Source organism: Trachymyrmex cornetzi, unplaced genomic scaffold (genome assembly GCF_001594075.2).
Source record: "Trachymyrmex cornetzi isolate Tcor2-1 unplaced genomic scaffold, Tcor1.1 scaffold16, whole genome shotgun sequence".
In the NCBI taxonomy this organism is placed as follows: Eukaryota; Metazoa; Arthropoda; class Insecta; order Hymenoptera; family Formicidae; genus Trachymyrmex; species Trachymyrmex cornetzi.
In genome coordinates, this window is record NW_017296201.1 from 6,873,541 (window position 1) to 6,900,715 (window position 27,175).

The 27,175-nt window shown below is 30.7% G+C and overlaps 1 protein-coding gene across 3 annotated transcripts in view; it reads right to left on the reverse strand.

Annotated features, from left to right (window-relative positions):
- LOC108758836 (calcium/calmodulin-dependent 3',5'-cyclic nucleotide phosphodiesterase 1A) overlaps nucleotides 1-26,813 on the reverse strand; it is a 94,587-nt gene extending 67,774 nt beyond the window's left edge. For 2 of the 3 annotated variants that reach the window (XM_018503995.1, XM_018503993.1), the window contains exon 1: nucleotides 26,251-26,788. In XM_018503995.1, coding sequence (XP_018359497.1) covers nucleotides 26,251-26,275 — 25 coding nt within the window. In that variant the 5' untranslated portion in view covers nucleotides 26,276-26,788. The other variant, XM_018503994.1, reaches the window with a different exon arrangement.
- Between the last annotated feature and the right edge of the window lie 362 nt (nucleotides 26,814-27,175).

Sequence of the window (27,175 nt, forward strand, 5' to 3'; positions counted from 1 at the left end):
CGGATTCCAGGTTTATTCTCGCTCATTATCGTTCTTATCTCATACCGAACGTAGAACCGAGCAGTCGGTCGATAGATAAACTAATGTAGATACCATGTCCTAACCTCAAAATGTTACTCGAAAGACAATTCGTAAATAATTTAGTATACAACATTAGGATAATGTAATAAAACGGAATTTAGATCAATACTTGACGTGTAACTTATGCGATTACTATTCACAGAAAATTAAAGAAAATTCGTACGATAAAATTTTTTCTATTCAAGATAGTCATGAAATCACGATATAATTCCATAAATGATTTTTCAATTACGAGAAAATCCACTTCAGGAATCTGTGAGATTTAGGCCAGATTGTTCCATCTTTTGATAAATTTCAGCTTACTCACCCTTTCGCTCACGCTCTCATTCTCTTTCTCTTTCGCTCTTTCTTTTATCTATTAGCTAAATTACCATATATAGTTTGCCCAAAGGTAGAACACCAGCCCTAAATCAGTAAATCTAATTGAAATATAAAATAAAAATAATTGTAAAATATAAAATTTGCAATTTCGCCAATGCAGCTCCCTGCAATATCCTAACTGATGCACGTTACTGAGAGGTTCTGACATACACCACGTTTAAAACCAGACACACCAGACAAATGCAATCGATTCTCGTTCCTAGCTTTGCTCTGCAGCTCTACTTTACCGACCTCCACCGGAAATTATGGCAGACTACAACATTTCCGGTTAATTCCATAAGCATTAACAAAAGGGATATTAATGTTCGACAGAATTAAAGCCACGCGTTTCCTTCAGTTACGTGCTTTTCATTACAAGCATACCGCCGCCACATATACTGACAAAACTCTTATTACAACCAGGATTGTTTCTTATAAAACTTTTTATTTTTTGTCAAAAATATAAAATCTGATCGCATGCACGAATATAAAACTTAGACTAAAAATGGATTATACACATATGAGGCGGTAATAAAATGCTATTTGTAATAAAAAGCCAGATAACTGAAGGAAACGCATAATAACATTGTAAAGCCAATAAGAAATTCCTGATATTTACCACCACTTTGGCCATGAGCCAAAAAATCTCTCTCTCTCTCTCTCTCTCTCTCTCTCTCTCTCTCTCTCTCTCTCGCGCGCGCGCGCGCACACGCACACACACACACACACACAAATCCCTTCATTCTATTGAAGAAAATATCTAGTAATTGACACACACTTCAAGCAACTTATAATTGAATATTAATTTAATTTCCATTTAATGTAGTGATATATCAGACGGGAAACTTTATCATTAAACCAAATCTCAATCTTAACTCTGGTGATAGTCGTGCCACATTAATAAACGATCGGTGTTATGCGTAGATTAGAAAAGTGGTGCACCACATATACGAAAAGAGGACGGCTCTCGCATAACACACACAAACTCAAATCCTCGTTACAAGCGAGTTAATGGCGGCAAGAAAGAGGAACCGCGGCGCCTGTGTTCTTAGCTTCGCCCTGTCTCCAAAGGTTGCACTCAAATCTTGCATCCGCGCCGAAAAACGAGATCGCGATCTTTCTATTCTCTAGATCGTCGAACTGAATTCGGATATGTTCGGCGAGGAGAGGAAGAGATTGGACGTCGCGGAATATCGACACGGATTTTTTCCAGTAAACAGTCTTTCGAAGTACGCAATCTTGTCCACCTCGAACCGACGCGAAAAGTCTGTCTGCGAGAAAAAACACTATTCGAGGCGACAACGTTGTTACTGGTCCTCCGTGGCTCAGGCCGGAATCGAACTATGCATTAAAGATTGAGATTAAAGATTAAAGATTGAAATTTCACCAATGAGGACAAAGAAATTCTGATTCCTTTTGTTCTGATTGGTCAAACTTCAATCTTTTAATCTTCAATCTCACTCTTCAATGCATAGTCTGATTCCGGCCTCAAGGTGACATTCCCTAGGCGTTGCTCTATGGAGAGCTCAGGGTGTCTTCCTCAAGCGTAAACCACGACGCGGCTCAGGGCTATGGTTCCAAGGCGTTGCCACGCGAATGAAATGCGATCTATATTTTAGTCGTATTGTTACATATTTCTAAGTGATAACTGTGTTACGCGAAACTGTAACTAATAAACGCTTAACGAACAATCTTTCTTGTTCGTTCCCTGCTTCCACAAACAAGTTTTACGAAATATTCATACGAGCGACATATGACAATACGCTTTACGGAATACAATGCAACATAAACGACGCAAGTTTACGACCTTCACCTTTGAACGCACAGCGAAAGATACATCAACGTCTCCAAACAAATGCATCGTTCGCGACGACGCGTGTCAGTAAATATGCGCGCACGAATAATTCATCGTATGTGATATTTACTGTTGCGCTACTCGCATTTGAAAGGCAAGCATATTCTTACTTGAAGACTCGTACGCGTGGATATATTTCTTTTTTTTCTATTACAGTCGCGGCGCTTTAATGACTCGAGCATGTTTATCGCTGTTATGCATTGTTCCTTCATAAGAGAATATTTCACATACCGGCTCGAATACTCATCTCGACTATGAATATTTTATTGCCGCATTATACCATATACTAAGTACATACTATATATAGCCAACAGAATGCTCGGCACGATGAACGAACAAACGGATTATCGTATCGAAAAAATACATTATTTTAAAGATTAGAAATTGTTGATATTTTAGTTGAGAAAAAATTTCCGAATAATATAAATTAGAGTCTATACTTGCCAAATATGCTTATTATAGAGAGAGAGAGAGAGAGAGAGAGAGAGAATAACCAGAATTTATAAAATTATCCAATGACAGATCATGATCATAAACATTTTTTTTATATACGCGTACGTTCATCAAATTAATCAATTATTAGAAGCGTTAATTAATTAACGGATAATATCGCGCCGAAATATAAGGATGGTAATATCGTTGCAAACAGAGCACCGTTCAGTATCGATCGCAAAGAGTCGAGTTGGAGAAAGCTCTACCATCGGCATTTTAGCTGGCGAACGGCCAATCCTTGCATTCGCGACAAGGAAAGGACTACCGACATGTTCCCGAAAATATAAGGGTAAATCTACATTTTGTCATTTCGTATCCTCTGGCATCCGAAGAATTTTTAATCAAGCATTTTATTTAAAAAAAGACTCAAATATAAATTCAGTAGACAACATTTGCAAATGCAACATACTATTGCAAATTATCTAAGATTAATAAATATTTGATAAAACAATCATTCATAAAGAACAATTTATTTAATAAGAAAATTAAAGTTTATTGTGCATATGTTTTTTTTTACTAATGTACGTATTTGTGTGTGTATATGAGACAATATTAACCGAGAAATATTGCATATATATATACAGGGTGGAATATACACATATTAGAATGACAAGAAAAAAGAAATTTTTTTTAATTAGCCTCTCAGTTCAAAAGCTTCCATTTCATGCCAAAAGAACATCCCTAAATTTTTATCAAAAAATATTAAAATTTAGAGGTCACTAGTGAACGATTTTTAAATCAAAGTTTCGATTTTCCTTAATACATGTTTGATTTAATGCAAAAATAGCTTAATCCGGATTTTAAATGTGGTACTGTTTATTTTTTTAGTCGCTGAACACAATGCAATACTTCATTTAATCCTACGATATATATACCTTAAAAAATATAGTCCGATTAATGTGAAAAAATAACCAAATTTCGAGTTCAAGATTGATTTTAGTAAGGTTCAAATGGGTCGTTACTCCCCTTAAATTGTAAATCTGTTCCCCCAGAACAAGATCGAATAAGAATTTTCCCGCAACTTCCTACAGAGACTTTAAAAGTTTCATTTAACTGGATTATACGACGTTTCTAAGAATAGAAAGAATTTTTTTCTTCATTAAAAAAGTTCTAAAGTATATCGCTTTGTGGTTTTGACATCTTCAAATCAAATGCCTCAATTTGATAAAAAACTTTATTAGAAAATGAAATGAGTACATAATACAAAAAAAACATAATTTAATTAATTGAATAAACTACATATTATGTAATACATTTTTTTTATTATGTATTGTCAAATACATGTCAAAGCAACATACTTTAGAACTTGTAAAAAAATTTTTTCCTTAAAAACGTTTTATAATCCATTTAAATGCAACTTTTAAAGGCCCTATAGGAGGTCCTAGGAAAATTCCAATTGAAAATAAGTACATAATAAAAAAAAAATAATTTAATTAATTGAAATAAACTACATAATATGTAGCTTATTTCAATTGATTAAATCATATTTTTTCGCATTTTGTACTTATTTCATTTAAAGTATTTTATTGTCAAATTGAGGCATTTGGTTTGAGGATGTCAAAACCACAAAGCGATATACTTTAGAACTTGTAAAAATAAATTTTTCTATCCTTAAAAATATTTTATAATCCAGTTAAATGCAACTTTTAAAGGCCATATAAAAGGTCCCGGGAAAAGAACCTTGCTAAAATCGACCTTGAACTCAAAACTTGGTCATTTTTTCACATTAATCGGGCTATATTTCTTAACGCGTACATCGTAGAGCTAAATGAATTATTACATCGTGTTGTCGTTTGGTCGTTCAACAACCAAAAAAACATACAGTACCACATTTAAAATCTGATTTAAGCCATTTTTGCATCAAATCAAATATGTATGGAAAATCAAAATTTTGATTTAAGATTCGTTCACTAGCGACCTAAATCTTAATATTTTTTGATAAAAATTTAGGGGTGTTTTTTTGACATGAAATGGAAGATTTTGAGCTGAGAGGTCGATTTAAAAAAAAATATTTTTCAGTCTAACATATATATATATGTATATATATAAATCAAACATAGCTTAGTATATCGGTCCAATTTATAAGTAAGCTCGTATAACACCCGAAACTCATATCTTGATTGAAACTTAATTAACACATTGTTCTATTAAACTAAAATAACTGCGAAACTTATCTAAAATAAAACGATCTTGCGACTATCGGAATACAATATAATAGACTTACGTTATATATATTCGCATATTACCTTATTATTTCTAAATTATTGATACCATAAAAAATATATATATTTCTGATGTCAGCCTCCTACAATCTTGTCCATAAAAATTAATTGTGCATGAGATTCATTAATTCTATGTACACATTATGAAACGACATTGTTCACCTTGATGACTCTCTCCATGCGAGAGATAGCGAGAGACTAATTAGAATTTTTCTTTGGCCCGAATTCTTAAATTGTAAGATCCCTGCGGCAAATTTTGTAGTGCTCAACAATTAATGGAAAATGCGCAACTTTCGCGAAAGTAGGACAATTCTACTTTTTCGAAAGAGAGAATTTTACTGTTTTATAAACTTACATTTTATGTAAAATAAGAATTTTTTTATATGTGATAAGTCTACACGAATAATGTAGTCATAAAATAAAGCGATTTTTTTTTACATTATTTACTACAAGAAAATAAGAATTATTTGTTAAATAAAGATTATCATTTAAGAAGTTAAAAAAATTATAGAAAATGTTGTGAGTTAAAAACGGAATCACTATTTATAATATATTATTTAAACATTCTTGCAATTGTCTTTTTAACAAGCTACACACGACAATTAAAAAAAGATTTTATTAGGTCATATAAAATACATTTTATAAAAATACGATAACATAACGTTTTATTGATGACTATAATACATCCTATTACAGCTATCTTGGCAAGAGAAAGCGGACTAAAGTTTAACGATCGTTTATAAGAATTAGAAGATTTTTCGCTATGACACACGCTATATATAGAATTCCAATCATGTTTTCGACACAACGATCATGTTTCTTCGTAAAACTCGCTAAAACATTGTGCTCCTATTACGAACATGCGTTCACTGCAGTTTATGACGCGGTCGACGGATATGTAACCAGCGAATCCAAAGAGAAAAAAATCAATGCGTCTTTCTGTTAAACGAACCAGTATTGTATCGACATATGGCTGATATGACTAATACGAGAACGGAAAAATGTCGATCCAATAATACCGAAAACGGTACCGCGCAAATATATATGCATCGCGCACGCGGATAATGACTTCCATTGGAATGACGTCGTCACTGGTACGTAATCTCATTCATCTTATCACCGACTCTCTAAATTCTCGTCGATATTTATCGTCGAACTATCGTATCATGGATAGATGAATCATTGATGTGCATATGTATACTTCGTCCTAATTGTATTTTATTGCTATAATATATAATAGACTATACTCGAATTACCACGATAAATTTCAATTTTATCATTTGATAGATGATGCGTAACCAGCGTAACTACTTCTGATACAAAATGCTTCGAATCAAATAATTCGGACAGCTATAAAAAAGACAGTGTGCAAATTATATACATATATACTACGGATATATTATATATATTACGGACTCTGTCGAGGATTAATTTGTCTCTGACTTAATTAAATGGATAACCAAACGATACGATCGTTAAATCGATACGATCGTCGCTTGCGATAAAAATGGCAAAAACAGTAGTTAAAAACGATTCGGCTTAATGTAAATCGAATGAAACGCGAGTAATATGTTAATGGACAGCATAATAAGCATAAAGCAAACGCTGAATGTATTATTTTAAAATTAAAATGAATTTATAATAAATTACTTTTAAATTAAACTTTCGATATTGTGATATTTTTGTACTCCTCCTCTTCATATATGCATATACACACACATGTACACACTATAATTGTATTATTTCGTATTCCTGCGAAAAGAATATGCATCCTTTCTATTGCATCTTAATTATATGTACGTATCATTTTGACAATATTATTTAATTGTGTTCGTCAAGCGTACTATTTTCTATTATCAATAAATAAAAGGTGTTTGCGTATCTTCTGATAAAGCTTTAGAAAATATCAAAGAAATTATGTAAGTACATGAATGTTGGAAATAATTAAAGTTGTCTTCATTAAAATACGATATGTTTAAAAGTCTTTTAGCTGAAACAATGTTTCTACACTGAGAAAAACAATGGTTGAAATAACCATAATTTAACTATAACTGTTCCAAAAAATAACTTTATAGTCATTTTTTGGAACAACCATAAATTTATAATTGTTTTGACCATATGAATTATAATAATCTGAACACTGAATTATGATCATAACGATCATAATATGTTCATTCAACTACATTGTATGGTTATTTTACACATAAATCGTATTTGCATATGGTAAATTATACTATAAAATGTTGTAACAACAAACATAATTAAAAGTACATAGAATCATACATCTGTTACTACCAAGATTTGCAAATTGGTAACAAAGTTAGATGGTTATTACGAAATCATATGACAAATATAATCAAATTATTAATTGTTTTAAACGAAATAATTTGACAATTGTGACCAAACAATCCCTTTTATTTAATAAAAAAATGTATAAGGTTATATTTTAACGAAAAAAATAATTTATTTATTATTATTACTTTTTATTTTTCCATTTTAATTCATTATTTACTGTTTTGCATATCTATATTCTATCTTATTAACTACAATTAATTATTAAAAAACGCATTGCATCGTCGGTGATTTAAACTTACGATCCCTAAAACGGTAGCCTAATACATTTACGCTGAGCTAATCGCACACTTGTGATCGAGACATTGCCAATGTTACTTATACTTCCTACTATTCTTGATTTCATGCCTCTGCTGCTAGTTTAATATTATTAATATTTGAAGAGATTACATGGAAACGAAATAATACGCTGGTATTTATTAACATAGTTAGGAAATGATAATGAGACAATGCGATTGTCCTTAGTCTCGAGAGATCGTCCGACCGTGGCGGGCGTGTTTCGTCTCGCTGCGATCTGAGTGTTGCGTGTTTTATTTTTGAGCAAGTGTGACCGGCTTTGACTGTGATATAATTCTTATTCCTGTAGTTTATTTTTTTTTAAGAAAAATGTTAAATTATTATTTATGTAAATGTGATCAAATATATTACTGCTACATGGAAAAAATATTTGGTTGAGTTAATTGGAATTGTGGTGGAAAATGAACGATCCAGAATTCTAGTTAAGTTTACTATCCAGAATTCTAGTTAAGTTTAAATTTAGATTGATAAAAGGTTAGATTCTGGTTATTTTTTTCAAACAGAATTCTGGTAGATTAGGAATTGGTTATTTCAACCAGAATTCTGGTAGATTTAACCAGAAATCTGTGAACTTAACCAGAATTATGGATCCTTCATTTTCCGCCACAATTTCAATTAATTCGTCCAAATTTATTTTTTCCGTTATTGCCAAACATTTAGTGCAAATAATTACTTTTACAATTATTTTCTTTTTAATTTTTATAATACATATAGTAAATTTGACCAATTAAATTTATGGTAGAAGTACAGTCAAATGTGCTATTAATATAGTTACACACAGTATTTGAAAATGACTGCAGATTTTTCCATTTTTAAAAATATATTTTTTAGTTATATATTGTTACCACATGTAAATAATAAGCGAATGTTGAAAAAATGGTTATATTTATTATAATTATGATTGCAATTATCACATATAAATGGTTATTTTATTTATCAGACGTATTTTCATATTTTACTATATTAATATTTGAAATTATCATAATTTATAGTACAATTTTTGTATGGGTTGATAGAACATATAAGGTTATTGTTACTAACATTATAGCAATAATAACTATAAAAATGAAGCTCCTAACCATAATTATTTTACCATGCAATTATAATCACAAATACGATATACTTTTCTCTCAGTGTACATTCATATGTTTGTGTATTGAGTTTATTTTTATTAAAAAATGGAATTTCACAAATATTTTCGTAATCTTGTCTAACAAATTCTTGACAAACGTCTAAGGTAATGAGGAAGAAGTACCGTGGTTCTGCGAAAACAAGGTCGGCGAAAAATATTCGTTTACGAAGAGAAATGATACTATTATCGTCTTCTAAAGAAGCGACCGTATAAAACGATACCAACCGGAAAAGCACGAGACGCCGATATATTCGTCTAAATGATAAGAATAGTACGCTACAGAAATTGGAAATCAATATTTAAGCCCATTCTTGAGGTGTCGTGACCAAGCTGGATTTGCGTGCGGTACTGAATAGATAAGAAGAGTACTAGAATAATGTTAGAAGCCGTGCATCCTTATCGAAAGGAAACGTGTCATGGATTACTTATTATCGTTATTTTTTATCAAAATAAATAGCTAGCGGCTTAATCGACTGCTTAAGCGTGTGATCAGATTTAACTCGATTAATAATCGTAGAAAACTCATAAAAATCTGTCCATACCTTTTTTTCAATACATATTAAATTCATCGTTTTAATTTCTACAAACGTTGCGTTTTATTCTGCAATTTCCAATAGAAAATAATGTTAAAGGGAAAAGAGTATATATAGAAAAATGGAATTATCGTTAATCATACGAGCTGCATGTATAGCATGTAATACAATGAACAGTACACACGCAACGCTCGAAAATAAATATTTAAAAATGATAAAATGAAATACAGGCATAGAGAGAGAGAGAGAGAGAAAGAGAGAGAGAGAACATTGATAATAAAGGTTTTAACGGCAAACAATTACTTCAATTTCTTGTGTAAAACAGCGTAATCGTATCGTGGAACAAAATAATCTAAAGTTTAGTAAAATATCGAGCTTCGAATGATGAATTAGTTGATTAATTAGTTTACGTTTTTAATATTCTATATATTGAGCGTATTGCTATTGGCATTTGCGCGAGAAATACTAACACATAATAAGAAGATTTAATTCGAAACTTTCATATACATCTCATAGAGATATATTTGCATTTTAAAAGAAATATCTGCCCCACAAAAGAATATTTTTGACACGCGAATGTACCAAACAAATTCATACACGCTCTCTTATATAAGCGAATAACGAACTACATAATAGAAAAGCTGGCAGTAACGATATATCTCAACCATCTTATTGTACGGTAGAATAAATGTTGGTAAAACTGAAACTCTCAGCACTAGTCTTTAAATTCTGTTTTTGCATTCGGACCGTGGCAAATTTATCTTCACGCTTGGTAACTTACGAAAACTTTCCATGAAAAGACGTGACCCGTGATACACTTGACATGGACTTTGTTTCGATTTATTCATTTCGCTTTATTTCTCTTTATACACGACTTTTCTTTTAAAACTATTTTCGCTAACGATTACCCAATAACTACCTGAATTTCTTCATGGTTTAAAGATAGTACCTATAGTTAAGTTCCAAACATTTTTCACTAATCACGCGTTTTCTGATTCTTTCTTCACGAAACTGTACATTCCATTAAACAGATTTGTACAGACAAATTAAACCCATCACATTAAAAATCAATGGCACATAATGTTGAATATTCAGAAATTGTGTGACAAAAATTTTTATTACGGGAATAAATGTTAAATTCATTAAAAGATCTATGGTAAAATTTAATATCATAAAATCCTGTTTCAAAAGAGCATAAATTGTGCATATGTATTTAAACACACATTATTATTGCATATTGTAATTTGTAATTTTTGATAGAAGAAAAATAATTGTTATGTAAAATGATAATGAGATATTTATGTTCATTGCAAAGAATGTACATTCACTTAGAAATTTCTTCCATCATAATGCTTAGGACTATTTTTAAAGATAGCCAAATTGAATTAAATCTAAACTAATAAAGTTGTAGCAAACTTGAAATTCCCGTTACGCGAAAAGGTTCATACAGTGAACACCAAGTAGTGAAACTTTAATTTACAAATTAAAGTTTCACTACTTGGTGATTATTGTTTGCGGATCAGTGGATTCAGCGAATCCCGCAACCCACGTGCATACATATCGGCATTGGATCAGAGCGATTTCTCACAAAGGATCATACATATATACTCGATAGCTGACAAGCGGAACTCTCATTGTTGTACCTAAGTATTATATATTCTTTCCGCAACGTGTATCCGAGAACACTCTTAACGCAATAGATTCGTACAATTGTACAATGCAACATGGTACATCTTATGATATTAATACAATATATATAAATGATATAAAAACGGTGCAACTATTATATCTAAATAAGCAAGATAGTGTAAAAATGAAAACATATTAATTTTTGATAATAAATTGTAATACTGCTTGAAAAGGAACAAATATCTATCTATTCCAAATCGCTCAAAATGTGTTACTTTCATTTTTTTAATTCAAAATTTCCATATTGACTCAATTTCTTATTATTATAATATAACAATTTAATTGTACTGATGCTTCATTAAATTGGAATTGGATATTAATTTTAAAATATATTTTGTAAATTAAATGTCTACTACGAATGCCTAATTGCCAATTGATTTGAATAATAGTTTTTCAATCGATATGAAATAGATTCGTATCATTTAAAAATTACCTATTGTATATGTCGCGCCATCAAGCTGGAATGTTGCGCTCTTGCATTTCTTGAAGATTTTTTGATGCAAAGAAACCGGAAGCTTTGGCAAAGGAGGAGGTGGTGGTGGTGGTGGTGGTGGTGGTAGTGGTGGTGGTGGTGGTGGTGGTGGTGGTGGTGGCAACGGCGGCAGCTGTGGCGGAAGAGACGGAGGTGAGCCCTTAGAATCGTGCTTCACGATGTTCCTTTCACTCATTTCTTAGACGGAGAGGAAACGTAATCACAATCTTCTCGTCTTGCTCCCAACAGCAAAGTAGGCAAGTAATTCGTGCGACTTTAATCGCAGCAGGATGAGTACATGATTTAGAACACTATACCACTTACTTGTTGTAAGCGTTCTCAATCGTCGATCTTGACACGATTTGATTGTAAACAAATAGTATCATAAATAATCTTCTTTTAGTTCCCACGAAATCATCATTCCTTTTTCTCTTCCTATAGTGTGCACACTTAAATTATTCTTTTTTAATTCTTAAAGACTTGTCACAATTCTAATTCTATCCCGTTAATATGGTTTCATTCTCTGAAAGTTTTTCTTGATTCTAATATACAAGAGCAAAGTATTAGTATTTTCTAAACTATGATTTTATTTTCCAAATTAGATTTTATGCGAATCTATACAAATTTAGATAAATTTTTATATTAGGGGACACGTCTTGACGATCTTGACCTTGACATATGTTGTCAAGGTCATGACTATAAGTGACTTTCAAAAAGTTTTAGGTAACGGTCACTGTTCGTTCCAAAATTATTAATAAATAAAGTTTAAAAAATAATATCATATTTCTGCTATACAATACTGACGGGCATACACGACTTTCCAAGCGAAAGGCCCACCTCCCTCCTCCCTGAGGGTGTACGACTTTCCAAACGAAACGACTTCAATTCGATCTCCCCGCTGCCTCGAAGCGTTAGACTTCCCACGCGAAGCAACTTCCACGTTTTGCGTGGAAAGTCGATCGCCCTTAAGCAGAAGGAGGGATGAATCTCTCTTCGCACAGAAAATCGTACGTCTCTAGGCAGGAAATATATAGGATAATTTTTGATTTTTTGCTTGTATGTGATAGAAATAAGAAATTATTTTTTAAACTTTATTTGTTAATAACTCTTGAACGAACAGTTACCGCCACCTAAAACCTTTTGAAAGTCACTTAGAATCATGACCTTGACAATATATGTCAAGGTCAAAGTCAAGGTCATTGAAGAAGTATCCCCTAATGTAAAAGTTTACCATCTTTAATTCAATCCAAGATATCAAAATTCTTACGTTATAATAAAAAGAGATTTGTTAATCAATGATCCCAAATTAATATCAATAGATTTTAAGTTTACTGCAACTATTAATTTGATTATTCTTGTTTATCAACGGAACAAGCTAAATATTGTAAGTTTCGATGAAAATAAAGAGTTCATATCACTGACCATAGATTACACATATACAATAAAATTTACGCATATTTTTATATCGTTTACTGTTTGATAAACATACGATGCGATATTCTTAAAATTAACTAATCACTGTAACATGTTCTCCTGAGGTATATACAGCACGGGTATCCAATTAGTCCAAAGGGCCAGATTTCAAATTTTGACTATTGCCCGCGGGCCTTCCCGCCGCGCGCGCTTTACTCACGTGGAATTTTTTTTGTAATACGATTATATTTTGGAATACAGTTGCGGGTGTGGGCCGGATTGAAAGATTGCGCGGGCCGGACATTGGGCACCCATGTACTACAGGATGCGAGTATTCATGTACTTTGAAACGCTTAGAACAATCCAATTTATACTGAACGTAGAGCCATCTGCACAATGCAGATCTATTGTCGTACAGTAGCCATTATATTAATAAAATAACAACGTTATCCACATATATCTATAAATATATGTATACATTAAATAAAAGTTATTTAAAAAAATTATAAAATTGTTCGCTATTACTAGAAAATGTAAAGAAAATATTGCAATTGTAATTGACATTAATTTATCATTTTGAGTGGCAAATCATCATTTATAATTTAATTTTTGTGAAAATACATTATGTGAAAATAGATAAATAACCTTAAAAAGAACCTTTTAGAATTAAAATTAAGTTCAGTACTACCTCGCGTAACGAAATATGTACGTAGATACATGAAAATAACAAAAAGTCAGCTACTCGACATTAAAACTGCATTGAAAAAAACTATTCTAAAATAATTTCATTATACTCATCGACATAATAGAATTATATTAACATGTAATTGTACATATTTAGACTAATATATAGAATATATTAAAGTCAAAAAATGTTATAGATAAAAGAGGAGTGCTCGAGAAATACAATAAGTACATATAGAATGCACATAGATAAATTGTGCCGATTAAGGATAGTCAATTTGTCAATTTGCTCGATACACCTTGCCAAACTCCTTGCAATATCAAAATTTTTCAACATTTATCATAAGCCCAATAAACTTGTCTTTTTCTATTTACTACTATTTTATATCTCGTTTTACTTTATCATCGATTTCTATCGCGACGAAAAAAAATGAGGAATGAAAGTCAATTATTTATAAACGGTATAATATATAAATACGTAGTGTCGATTATACATGTCAAGTTTTGTCTATTTTATTTTATTATGAAATTTATCGAAACATATATTATCTGCGTGTATGAAATACAAATACCTGGAACGACATTCACATTTCCACGTCTTTTCGCCGAGCCAATTTGAAATTTCACTACACACATTCCACGGAACGATCTGGAAAATTTCCCAATGCTCTCACCGTCCTTGCGTTCGAAAAACTTAACACACATTTTATCTTTTATACTTATTGTTAGTACATTTTGGAGAATCGAAAAGCAGGAAATTTCTGTATGATAACCGTATTCACAGTGATATGTGCTTCTACAAATGAGGGACACGTCTGCATAATTAAACTCATTTCTAATTAAGCTCATGTTATCTCCACATTGACAGCTACTATTTCAGCTATTTTTTTATGTTCCCCTCCCGATACACTTTCACTCTTTATTTATAGATTTCCTTGTTTTACCATAATTGGATTTTTAATATGACTGAAATTAGATTAAAAACGTAAATTGTATAATATAAACATAACGATTAAATAAAATGCTTTATTAAATAAAAAATCAAACTTTTATAGCATCAAATTAACTGTTGTTTTGAAATTTAATTCGTAAAAGTAGAACTCGGTTTTTAATGGTGCTAATTTAGGTCGAATATAATGACGGGCAGAACAATAAAATTAAAGAGAAGGGATGTGATGCTTTGTCATTGTTGCAACTTTCGAGCTTAACAGCTTATTGCTTTTGCGTCAAGATTATTCACGTGATTGCATTAAATCATTCCGTGCTATGGGTGTTATTATTTTAATTATTTGATATATATCTTTTAAAGAGTCGATCAACATCCGGCGTTTCGTGCAACACATTTATTATTAAAATCATACTCTACTTTCGTTAACAGAACTGTAGACAGTTTCCTCCGCACAGTTATCTTCTCATGATGGAATTTATTCTTCTCTATATTTATATATATAAATTCATATAAATACATGAATACTCGCTAATTATTAGAGAGAATACATAATTAGAGAGAACGTGGATAAGTAAGAATATTATATCTAAATATTGAAAATTAAAGAAAAATATTATTCTTGTAATTAATCCGCGATGTTTGCATTATTAGTTTTTGTAAATGTATCAATACATTCACACACATAATGGATCAATTTTTCCCTTATGTAATAAATAGACATCTAACGGTCTTTGCGTGTCATTTCAGGAATTATGTTAAATGTAAAAATTACTGTATGTAAATGATAAAAGAATTTTTTATATTATTTAAATTATCAGAATTCAAAGAAAACATTTTACATTATATATCCATCTTAATCCAATTGACAGAAGAAATACTGTAGCAAATAGAGATTTGCTACAAGATTCGCTAGGAAATTTATTAAGGAATAAACTTCATTATTGTAATTATTATAATTATTGAAAAACAAATTTATATATCTCTACAAAGATAAAATAATTTTGAAAAAAATATTAAGATAGATACATATAAAGAGTGCAGTGTAATATAATTTTTTATTATTTTAGATACACTATTTCTTGATATCCAACACTTCACTAGCTTGTATTATACTATTATCTTGCACTATACTAATGACTTCGTTTTAATACACATTTGCACGTGGCATAAAGAGAAAGCACATGAATCGGTGACGTTTCCGTACCTATCACTTGAACGATTTGACAATTAGTCTATTTCTTGTAGCAGTTATATCTAAATTTCATATGAACCGATTAAACGATTATATCCACGCGATACGAGCGAAGCCAATAAAAAATATAGAATTTATTCCGATACGGGTTCGCGGACGCAACTCCACGTGCCACGGTCTGCGATGCGACTCAAACGTAGCTCGAAAGCTCACCTCGAAAAAGCTTGCGCAAGCGTGCGATGGTGCGGCTCGATGAAAGCCAATCCGCGTAAACGTGTCTCCGTTTGTAAAGGTTACAAAGAGAAAAAGAGAACGAAAGAACGAGAGCGAGCGGAATGCAAGTACTCTCGAGGCACTGCTTCGTAAGAAATTCGTTCTCGTACAAGAAATTTGAGTGTATGCACTTTCCGTGAAGAGAGAGAGACGAATGTGGGCCTAAGTTGACCTTTTTAACCGGCGCACTAAATCTTCCGACTAGTAACATCGGTAAACGAATTACTTTTCCACGTTAACTTGCTGATTTTAGATTCTCATCTAACAGATGCTTTTCCAAAAAATCAATAATTTTATTACTCTTTTTACGCAATAACAAACACAATGCATCAAGTAATGATATTACGACAATAAGCAAGTAATGGGACAATTAATACCTAGATATAAGAATCATTCATAAATTGAATTGTATGAATTTTTTATCTTTAATAATAAATAATAAGTTATATTCAGAAAATCGCACACGTAAATTTCAAGAGATTCTATTTATTTGTGCAGATAAAATCGAACGTCTAGATTGAAATAGTTCTTGGTTTTATTAGCACATCGTTTTATGAGACTCGATATTATTATCGAAATTTGAGTTGCGTAAATCTGAAGAATCATACATCGGATTCGTCTAGAAAATAGCCCGATTGCCAAGAATCACGCGATTTATCTTGACTAATCGTTTATTTCAATTATGTGCCAAGAAAAGATAATAAGCATGATAAATGCAAAATAGATAAAATAAAAATACTATCTCTAATTTAATAAGGTGACAGTTTAACGATCAGATACTTCTTTCAGATATACTCATATTACATCCTTCCAATACTATACTTACTAGTATCGGTCTAATATATACTGTATATATATATATATTGAGGAAGGAGAAGAAAGGTTTTAGTTGTAGATAAGGATTATGTATTATATCAAAATGTATATATATATATATATATATATATATATATTATATGGCACATTATATGGCACGTTATATGTATATTTTTTGTCTTGTAAATGCATAGAACTAAGGATTATTTATAGAACTAATAAAATTTAATACTCTGTCATTCAATCATTTGTAATGGCAATATCAATAAAATCATGTAACGATAATGGCCTTCTCCCTTTTAGTTCACTTTTCATTGGTAATGTTCGTACATTATTATATCTTATAAGAATGATGATTTTTTTTTGCGAAACTGTAAGATATATTTCTGATATAAATATTTTCTATACGGGATACTACGGAATTAATATTAATATTAATAATATTTTGACACAGTTGATGATTATATATATATATATATACTACAATATGAGAGATGCCAGAATGGAGAAAAAATGAAATAACTGTTATACAATAAATTGGCGGCCGATATAAAATTGCGCGGCCAGCTAAATAGATAAATGGCGATATCATTGCGGTCGAAGAGGCTGACGGGACGAACGCGCATTGTGGCTGGCCTATAGAAAGCTGGTTGGACAAAATTGTTCGACCTCCATGGTGTAATTTAATTCAAGGGTCGGATGAGCAAAGATAGATATAGATGTACGAAAATGGAGATACACGAGGTGAGAGTAGATGAGATAGAAGCGTGGTAAAGAGGCTGAGTTGGAATGAGGGGTTAGATAGAAGAAGGGGACCGTTAAGTGACTGTGAAGGAAAAAGGGAGAAGACATCGTAGAGACTCAAGACGGAGAAGAAGCAATGAGAACTACGAGGAAAGAACGGCCCGCAGGCAACGGATAAATGGAGGAAGTAAGACTGAGAATGATATCAAACGAAGCCTAAAATGACGTCAATGAAGACACGTCAAGAGAAAAGGATAATGTTTGGGCTTGTGCTATCATCCAAGAAACAATGTCGAAGATCTTGAGGAGATATTTCAACCTTGAAGCCTATCCTTTCCATGAGAGAAACTGGTTGTGAGACTTGAATAGAAAAATAGATGATGATACGGAAAATATTTCGAAACGCATTCTATTTAAGAATTATCATGACATCTAATCGAATCCTCAATATTTACCTAAATTTTTATATTATATATAATAAACGCTTTAATAAATAAAGTTAAAATAAATCAACACATCGTACAACTTATAATGCTATAAAATTGTAAACGATACGTTACATATATCGCTGTAGATATCAAATAGTCGGAATAATTATTATCTAATAATTCGCGCCTAATTAATAAGACAAATACTAATCTAATTGCACATATCCTCGTCGTATGTGACATAATTGAAAATTATTAAGTAGAGTAGACATTAACACATTAAACATAAACTCGGCTAATAGTAACCATTGCCTAAATAATAGAATAGAAAATCGCGAGCAACTATGTATTGAAATCATTGTTTATTTTATCTGATACTCTCTTACTCGTAATTTACGCGCACGATACCCTTCTAATTTTATTTGTTATTCCTTACACAAATTATTCAAAGATTATGGTGCAAATTTAAAATTTTTTATATTTTTAAATTAAAACGATTGTGGCCAAAAGATTTAACCGAGCAATGCACTAACAAGTGTACACGAAAGAATACATGCTTCTAACAATAAATTAAAAGATGCATTATACAAAAAAATTCCATTCACTGCATTTACATCTTATTGTTAGAAATAAAAATGCAAATGTAAACAATAGTGACTGGCAATTTTATTACACGATGCATATAAAAAAATACTTATAAAAAAATATAATGCGTTGTGCGGTTAATCCGAAAAAAAATTACGATACTTGAGAGAATATTTCATGTTGAATTAATAAAAATAATTTAGAAATGTTGGTCTGCGAGTAGTCAGTAGTCTTCTACAAACTAAAAAATTATTAGCGATTTGAATTTGAAAATACATGATTTACTATCCCATTTGTCATTGAATCTCGAAGATAAACGTGTACTCTACAGCATATACCTACACACATATTCTTTAGAGCACTCGGAACATTTTTCCTTCGACACGCTCTCGGCTACTTGCCAGCTAGGCAGCAGAAAGAACGGTCCTCTCATCTTTATTTTATCGATGAAATCGTGACCGCATCGTAATAATTCTGACATAGAATATAATACACTGCGTTCGCATGACCTTAATATTATACGAAATAAAAACAATGATAATAGTTGAATACGCATATGCTAAAAATATTGCATTATTAAAGAAGAAAAAAAATTGCACGAACAATTTACATAAAATATTATACCGTTACTTCCTATTCACTGTATTAGCGAAACCAAAGTATAAATAGATGATTGATTCTTAAGCAAAGTTTGTGTAAATATAATTTCTATATCTGGATTCCTCTACTTTCAGTGAGAATAAATCGTATATTATGCATTTCCTTAATGTGATGACACAGATACAACTCAGGAACTGCTCGGTGCCGCTATAAATCGAGTCTCACTGACAACGAACGAATGATGATATAGCAAGCAGATGACTTGCGCATTGTGATATACAATTATTATATGTATATTTTTTGCATTGTTTTGTAAAAAAATAAAATTTGGATTGTGTCTCAAAACAAACATCCAAATTTTTCGATCGAATCACGATTACGAACATAATACTCGTATAACAAACATATAGAATTGACTCTTGAATATATTTATTTTAAAATTAATAGTTGTGGATCCTTATGATGTTTTCAAAATAACAGAATTAATTTTATTTGCTTGTTTAAAAAATTGTAAAATTCTTCTTAATCCTTTAGAGACTTAAAAGATTTTTAAGCAAATCATAAATGAGCAACCTAGTAACGCACGCGCATCCATCCAGAGGAGTCACATTATATATACAATACAATTAATTCACTATAATACAATATATACAATTAATTCGCGAATGAATATGACATATGATCATCTTACACTGAAAAGACGATGTGCTTTTCTCTCACTAAATAATATTGCTCCACTTTTTATGATCTTAATGATTGTATCGCGAGCAATCTTGCGAGCAGATTTAACTAAAGAATTAACGATTGATATTAATGTCATACGTTTAGTATAATATCTCCATATTTTCGTGCTACTTTGTTACGCATTCTTACGCATTCAGTGATATGTCATATGCCAGGTCTACCGTGCGACATTATGCATATTTGTAATTACACTATAAAGATGACGATATGCATAATACCGTCTGTCTCTGCAGTCAGCCGCTAAGAGCGTCAACTGGCGTCGGTGTGATCGTAAATTTGCAAAATAGAAAAGCGTCGCTACCACATCGACCTCGAAAGAGATGCAAACATAAATGCAAGAGAAAATTGCGAACAACTTGGAATTGAGAGAATCACGAGTAGGTACGTTATGAGTCGTATTTTTATAAAATTTAAGTTGGCATGAAATCGTAATTTACGATCTCTGTCTGTAAGAAGAAATGTGAGTAATGCATGTTAGCTGAATCCGGACAAGATTCTCTCTCTCTCTCTCTCTCTCTCTCTCTCTCTCTCTCTCTCTCTCTCTCTCATCCTCCCTTCCCCTTTTCTTTCTCCTTCCTTTTTCCATTCTCTCCTCTCTCTCGCTCTCGTTACATTATCTATATTTTATCACGAACATATATCAAATATAGATAATAGAAGATATACGCATACTACGTTTTCATATTTGCTTAAATTCAAGTAAAATAGCCGCCGGAGATATTAAAATAGAATTATCAAATGCCTGTGCTTCAATTGCCAGAATTGTTAATAAAATAAAAAAAATTTCGAAAAGAAGAATATAAAATGATGTATAAACATCAGAGCGACATCATAAACTTGCAAATATTTAACTCGAAAAACAGAATTCAACATAAAATCAATGTTTATTACGTTTCCTCTTCGAACGTCATCAATCACTGGCGCATTGATCGATTAAAGCTGCATATTGCCTCGCATATTTTCCTTCGGTAAACCATAGAGATCTCGCGATAACGTTAATTGTACTCCTATTTTCGGGATAAATGCAATTCATTAAGTGTATATTGTTTGTGCAATGATTTTTCTCCTCACAAAATCAGTATATTAAATTACAATAACCTACCAAAGAAATCATAGGTCGTATGACGCACAGTTAATATTTGAAATATATGTGATTATTAATTATTATACATGTGTGTTTATGCGTGTTCAATTTGCTCAATACACGAATTTTTTTTCACTTTTTCTGATAATTTTTGCGATCTTATATTTTAATTAATTCAGAATGTATTATATTAATTATCTAAATACATTATATAAAACTAAATTTCTTCTTTATTTGCTAATTTTTTTCTTATTCTGTGCATGTTTTATAGAACCAATGAATTGGAGCCAACATCTAATATTTGGCAAGCCTGCAATAAACAACACCTCCCATACACACACACACACACAACACATAGAAAAAGAGAGAGAGGGAGGAGGAGGAAAATTATCTTAGAGAGAGTTCTGAAAGGTCAAGGATATGAACTAATATTATTCGTGTTTCCAAATAATCTAATTCCTTTGAAACAACGGAAGTAATGACGATTATAGATAAATTATTTATAAAATTTCTGAACATAATATAACCAATGTGATGCAACAATTTACGAAACGACCATGCGTTACAATTAAATCGTTTGATAAGGACCGTATGTATGTATAGGTAAAACAATAGACAATTAGTATCCATATTTTTGGGCATGCTAACAAATGGACAATATATAAAGATCTCCCGATTTAGTGCATACATGTACATGGTAAGCATACTTTTGAGATGCGATCGATTTGTGAATGTAGCGTTTAAGAATGAAGCTGATTTATGAACAATATAATATAACAACTTAAGTCCTAAATAATGTAATAACAACGGTAACAGAAATTTAATTCGTAGCAATTTAATATAACTAAAAAGGTTTTAAAAAATGTTACATTGTGAATTAATATCTCGTTACACTGTAAAAAAAGATCAGAAAATTCAACTCGAATTGATGTAAATCAATTCAATCTCAGAGTTAAATATGGTGAACTAACAGTCGGGTTGGGTCAAGAAACATTTTAGCTTCCTTTAATATCTTCCTTGTGTTAAATAAACATTGAATTTATTTCTATATAATATTTATAAAGTTGACTAAACTATTATTGGTATACTAACCAAAATCCCCCTTACGGGGATCCTAAAGCGTGTAACGTAAAAAAAACATGTAAGAAGCAAAGATTGTACTAGCAAATCAGGCAGCCATTTTAATAAATAAACTCAGCTAATAAATTCTATTATACTATTAATTAATGCTATCATTATTCGCCTTATAATTATATCATTAATATTAAAAAATCGCGGTTTCTCTCTTCTTTTTTATTATATATACATATATAATAGAAATGATAAAATATTAGCGTTCCGTTATTCACTACGAGTATTGAAAATTTATAGTTTACGTTATGTATATTATAGATTTCCAATACTCGCAGTGAATATACATCTAATAATAATGAGACTTTTTTGATGACAAATTAATGTATTAGTCCCAACAGTGGATAATTTACCGACGTAAGCTGTGGTATCCGCAGATTTTGTAGTAAAGAAAATCTCAAAGAAATGCTAGCGCCCACTAGGTGACCACTGTGGATAATCTTAACATATTATTGATTTTTTTATAAATTGTAGGAGATAATAATTTGAAGTATAATAAATATACGATTCAAATGTCATATTAATAATAAAAAGATTACACTTATTTTATACTTCTTTTAGGTACGATACATCGATACAGAATTGAGAATGTAATAAAGTTAATAGAAAATTAAAATTAAATAAAATTCTATGGAATTTTTTACATTTACAGTATAATTATTTCATTTAAACTGTAAAGTTATAATAATTGTACAAGGGAAGTCATGAATCTAATAATAAATATAATTGATAATTTAATATTGGGTGTACAACTTTGCTTCTGCCGTTTTCCTATAGATGGCTTTAGCGATAAGTGGTGGTCGAAATAAATAGATCATAGACATCATACAATAAACTTGGACATCTGTCAACATAACCCCATAGAAACGTTAGTCGATTTATGTCTGCATCATAAAGTTATTCTCGATTGAAAATGTCAGTTTATGAGCCAAATTCTCATAATTTGCAGAAGGTTTTAATTTTCTGCTTCAATATGAAGAAATCTGCAGCTGAGGCTCATCGAATGCTCTCAAATACTTATGATATGAGGCCGCTATTAGTCAAAGAACGTGTCATGAGTGGTTTCAACGCTTCAAGAACGGTGATTTTGACGTCAAAGACCGGCATAGCGGTGGAAGAGAGAAGGTTTTCGAAGATGTAGAATTGAAGGCATTACTTGATCAAGACTCGTGTCAAAATCAAGAAAAATTGGCACGATCATTGGGAGTGACTCAACAAGCCATTTCAAAACGCCTCAAAGCTATGGGAATGATTCAGAAGCAAGGAAATTGGGTAATAATTAATGTAATAACTAATGAAGATGATTCGAAGTAGAGTCGAAACATACGATGTTGATATATGTATCAGATAATATATTTGATGAAGATTTGTAATTATCGCTTATTACATCCAGCGTTGACTCCTATAGCCTTTTGATATTGCAATCATTATTATTATTATTATTATCAATAATTATTGTAATTAATAATCAAAATTTGTCAGTGTTATTATTTAATTGTAATTTTTTTGCGTATTTCTAAATATTTTATAAAAATATTCACAAATTAATATAAAATATTTAATGAAAAAATATTACAATTATATTTTTCTTATATAAGAATGTACTCGTAAATTCTACCTATACTAACATTTTCACATATACCTATTTAAGGCCGACAATTATTACAAATGTCATATTAAAATTCATTATTCAATCCATTAATGTATTTATTACTGTAGTAAAATGTATACGAATATTACGCATTTGCAGAACAAGTTGATTGCCATTTATATGATGATTGCATTAGTGATTATAAGCGTTTGAATAATTTATAATTATGTTGGGTAACATATACGAGCTCTTTTGCACATTATATAGTATAAGTCAATTACAAGATAATGTTATTAATAGTAAAATTTTAGGTTTCACTAATCGCATGCTATTAAGGAGATCTTAAACCGTCTGCATTACCGACTAAATCATATAATTTCTATATAACAAATACTTTTTTTAGTAAAATAAGATTTCATTAATCGCGAAAATAAATACGACCATGCTTTCAACATAAATGTCATCGCTCTGATATAATTAAATCTTTCGGTATATTTCAATTTTTTTAAATAATGTTAGTTACTACTAAATTATTCAAAATTTTATAATAAAAGAATATTTTTAGCACTATTATTTATATTAATTTATTCTGCTCTGCAAACGAACTCTAAATGATAACGCAATTTTTTTAACAAACAAAAATAGATAGATCTGTCCTGTTCCCAGATATATCCACATCACAAGAAGAAGGGACGTAAATAAGTAACAAGCCGCAGGCTATATAGTGGGAGAAGAAAAAGAAAAAGAAGGAAAATAGATGTTACAAACCAAATCAAGAATCAATAGATAATTTTTTAGTCAATTTTCATCAATTACCATTTTCGATTTTTCGACAAATTTGAATAGAAAGAATTATATTTTGATATCTTGTACTATTCTTAAAATATGAATATGAATATAAATAAATATGAATATGAATAAATTGCAATGATGTAATGTTATAATTCATCATAACTACTTTTTAACCACAGTCATTATATTCATTATAATTCCAAGTTTAAGATTATATGTGCTTATTTACGAAAAGATGAAAGCAGAACATATTCTTGGCAACATAAATGCAATATTTTTCTACATTATTCAAAATAATATGTACATATATCTATATTGCTCAATAATACATATATCGAAATTGTTACGATACAATTATTAGTACGTATAACACGAACAGATTATTTTATTGACTTCACATATAATCAGTCATTTTGTTCAACAAATCTACTAAGCAACCAAAAAATGCATCGATTTAAAAAGTAGTTCTAGTTGAAAGAGCTACTGTTTTACCTGAACAAATAGATAGGGGTCGCAAGATAATCGATTTTAATGGTTAACGAAATATTAATTATTAAAAATCGCTAAATATTGGTTTATAATAATTTTACTTAAATACTATCAACTTTACAGAAAAATTGCAAGAGACAAAAATCATTAATTTTCTTCTCATAGAACTTTAAGAATTTTTTCAGAATTTTTTATCAACCTTTTAGTACTGTGTTTTCTTATTTTTACCACCATGAGAAAATACGGTATTAAAAAATTCTGAAAAAATTCTGAAAAAAATTTCAGAACTTTATAAGAAAAAAATAAATAATTTTTATCTCTTGCTGTTTTTTTGTAAAGTTAACAGTATTTGAGTAAAAAATTATTGAAAACCAATATTTAGCGATTTTTAGTAATTAATCTCGTTAATCATTACGAAAATCGAAAAATGGTAAAGGAATTTTTGACTTAGTTTAGTCCGCTCTACCTGCTCGAGATGGATGATGCCGAAATTTAAGGACACCCTGTATACAATAACTTTCTCACGATTGCCAGCTGCGCTTTTATTCACAAATCTAACTTTATTTAAAAGCCTAAAATTTTTTACCCATAAACGCGGGAACAAATCAAATGTTATGTGTTTATTTGAGTATTCAGAAAATCGATTTCTCGTAAAAACTAATATCGTATAAAATATATAGAAATATTTAACTTTCCATATGTACTAGTAACAATACGATACGGTTTCTTTATTTAAATGTTGTGTTATTTGGAAGATAACATTTATATTGCATAAGATATCTAAAAGACATCTTTTAAATTTCTTATGTCTAAAAGATGTCTTTTAGATATCTTATGCAACATGCATGTTATATAGGAAGTCACAACAAACTTGGAATAAGTACTACAAAGAATTTCTATCTTTAATTTGATAAGTTCATATATTTTCAATTTGTTAAGAACATATTCAAAACAAACATATCATAGAGACAATGTAAAATTAAGAATAAGGATTAGATAATACAGTATATATGGATACGATGTTATTAGATATTAATAATGCTGGAATATGATGACTAGGAGAACTCGTCTAGAGAACGGAAAGAGAATGAGAAAGAGAGAGAAAGAAAGAGAGGGGGGAGGGGGAAGAGGGGAGGGAGGAGGGGGAGGAGAAAAGAAACTTATCTTTATAAGACCAGATACGTGATGGCTCGAGAGAGGACATCGATAGTGTTCGAAAATAACAACAGTATCTAAAATAGCTTTCTTACCTTGTACATTCTTGTCCTTGTCCATTTCCTTTGTAAGATAAGAGGTAAAGTGCACTACCGTCTCTTCAAATCACTGCATCACGAAACTTTCCAACTTTGACCAATCTTGAGCCGCAGCGCGCGTATTGATTTTAATAACTTTTCGAAAAGTGTGCGCATTTGTTGTAAATGAACTAATCACCGATGCCAGATTTACTGATAAAGGAATCCAATAATAATGCAATAAGAAAATTTTACTCCAAACAGATCGATCGTCCTTTTTCGAATTATTCAAATTCGGAATTAATGGAACCATTGGCGACAATGAGAAAATTCTAAACTAATGTATGATAAGAGTGTTTTCGATTTGTTCATACTATATATCCATCTGCGTTTCATAGATCACGCAATGTGAACCACGAAGAAATTCAAAATCGCGATAAATCGATAAAAGCCAAAGAATCTGTCACGTAACTGTGACGTGATATGTATAATGTAGTGTGTAGTGACTTAATTTAAATTACACGAACAAATTCGACATTTATGCTCAATGTATACACTTACACATATTCATTCTTTATGCATAATATGATTATCTTCTTCTTATTGCGCGCGCACAGACCTAAATTTAAAATAAAACTTTTAATATTTGTCTTGATTTTCGGATCATATAAAATCAAGTAATGAGAGAAAATGATATCCTGTACTTATATTTTACACACTTTTCCGATATTTTTAAATAATTATTTAATGGATTTATATACAATGATGTGCGTGAATTAGATGTTAGAATTTAGCTAGTTAAATAACTAGCTAATAAAAGGAATAGATAAACGGCTAAAAAAATTTGTAAACCAAATCTCTCCTTTCTTATATATGTTATTAACATATAATCAAATCCTTTCCTTATTTTATTTTCTTATTTTCGTTAACACATAAGCTAAAG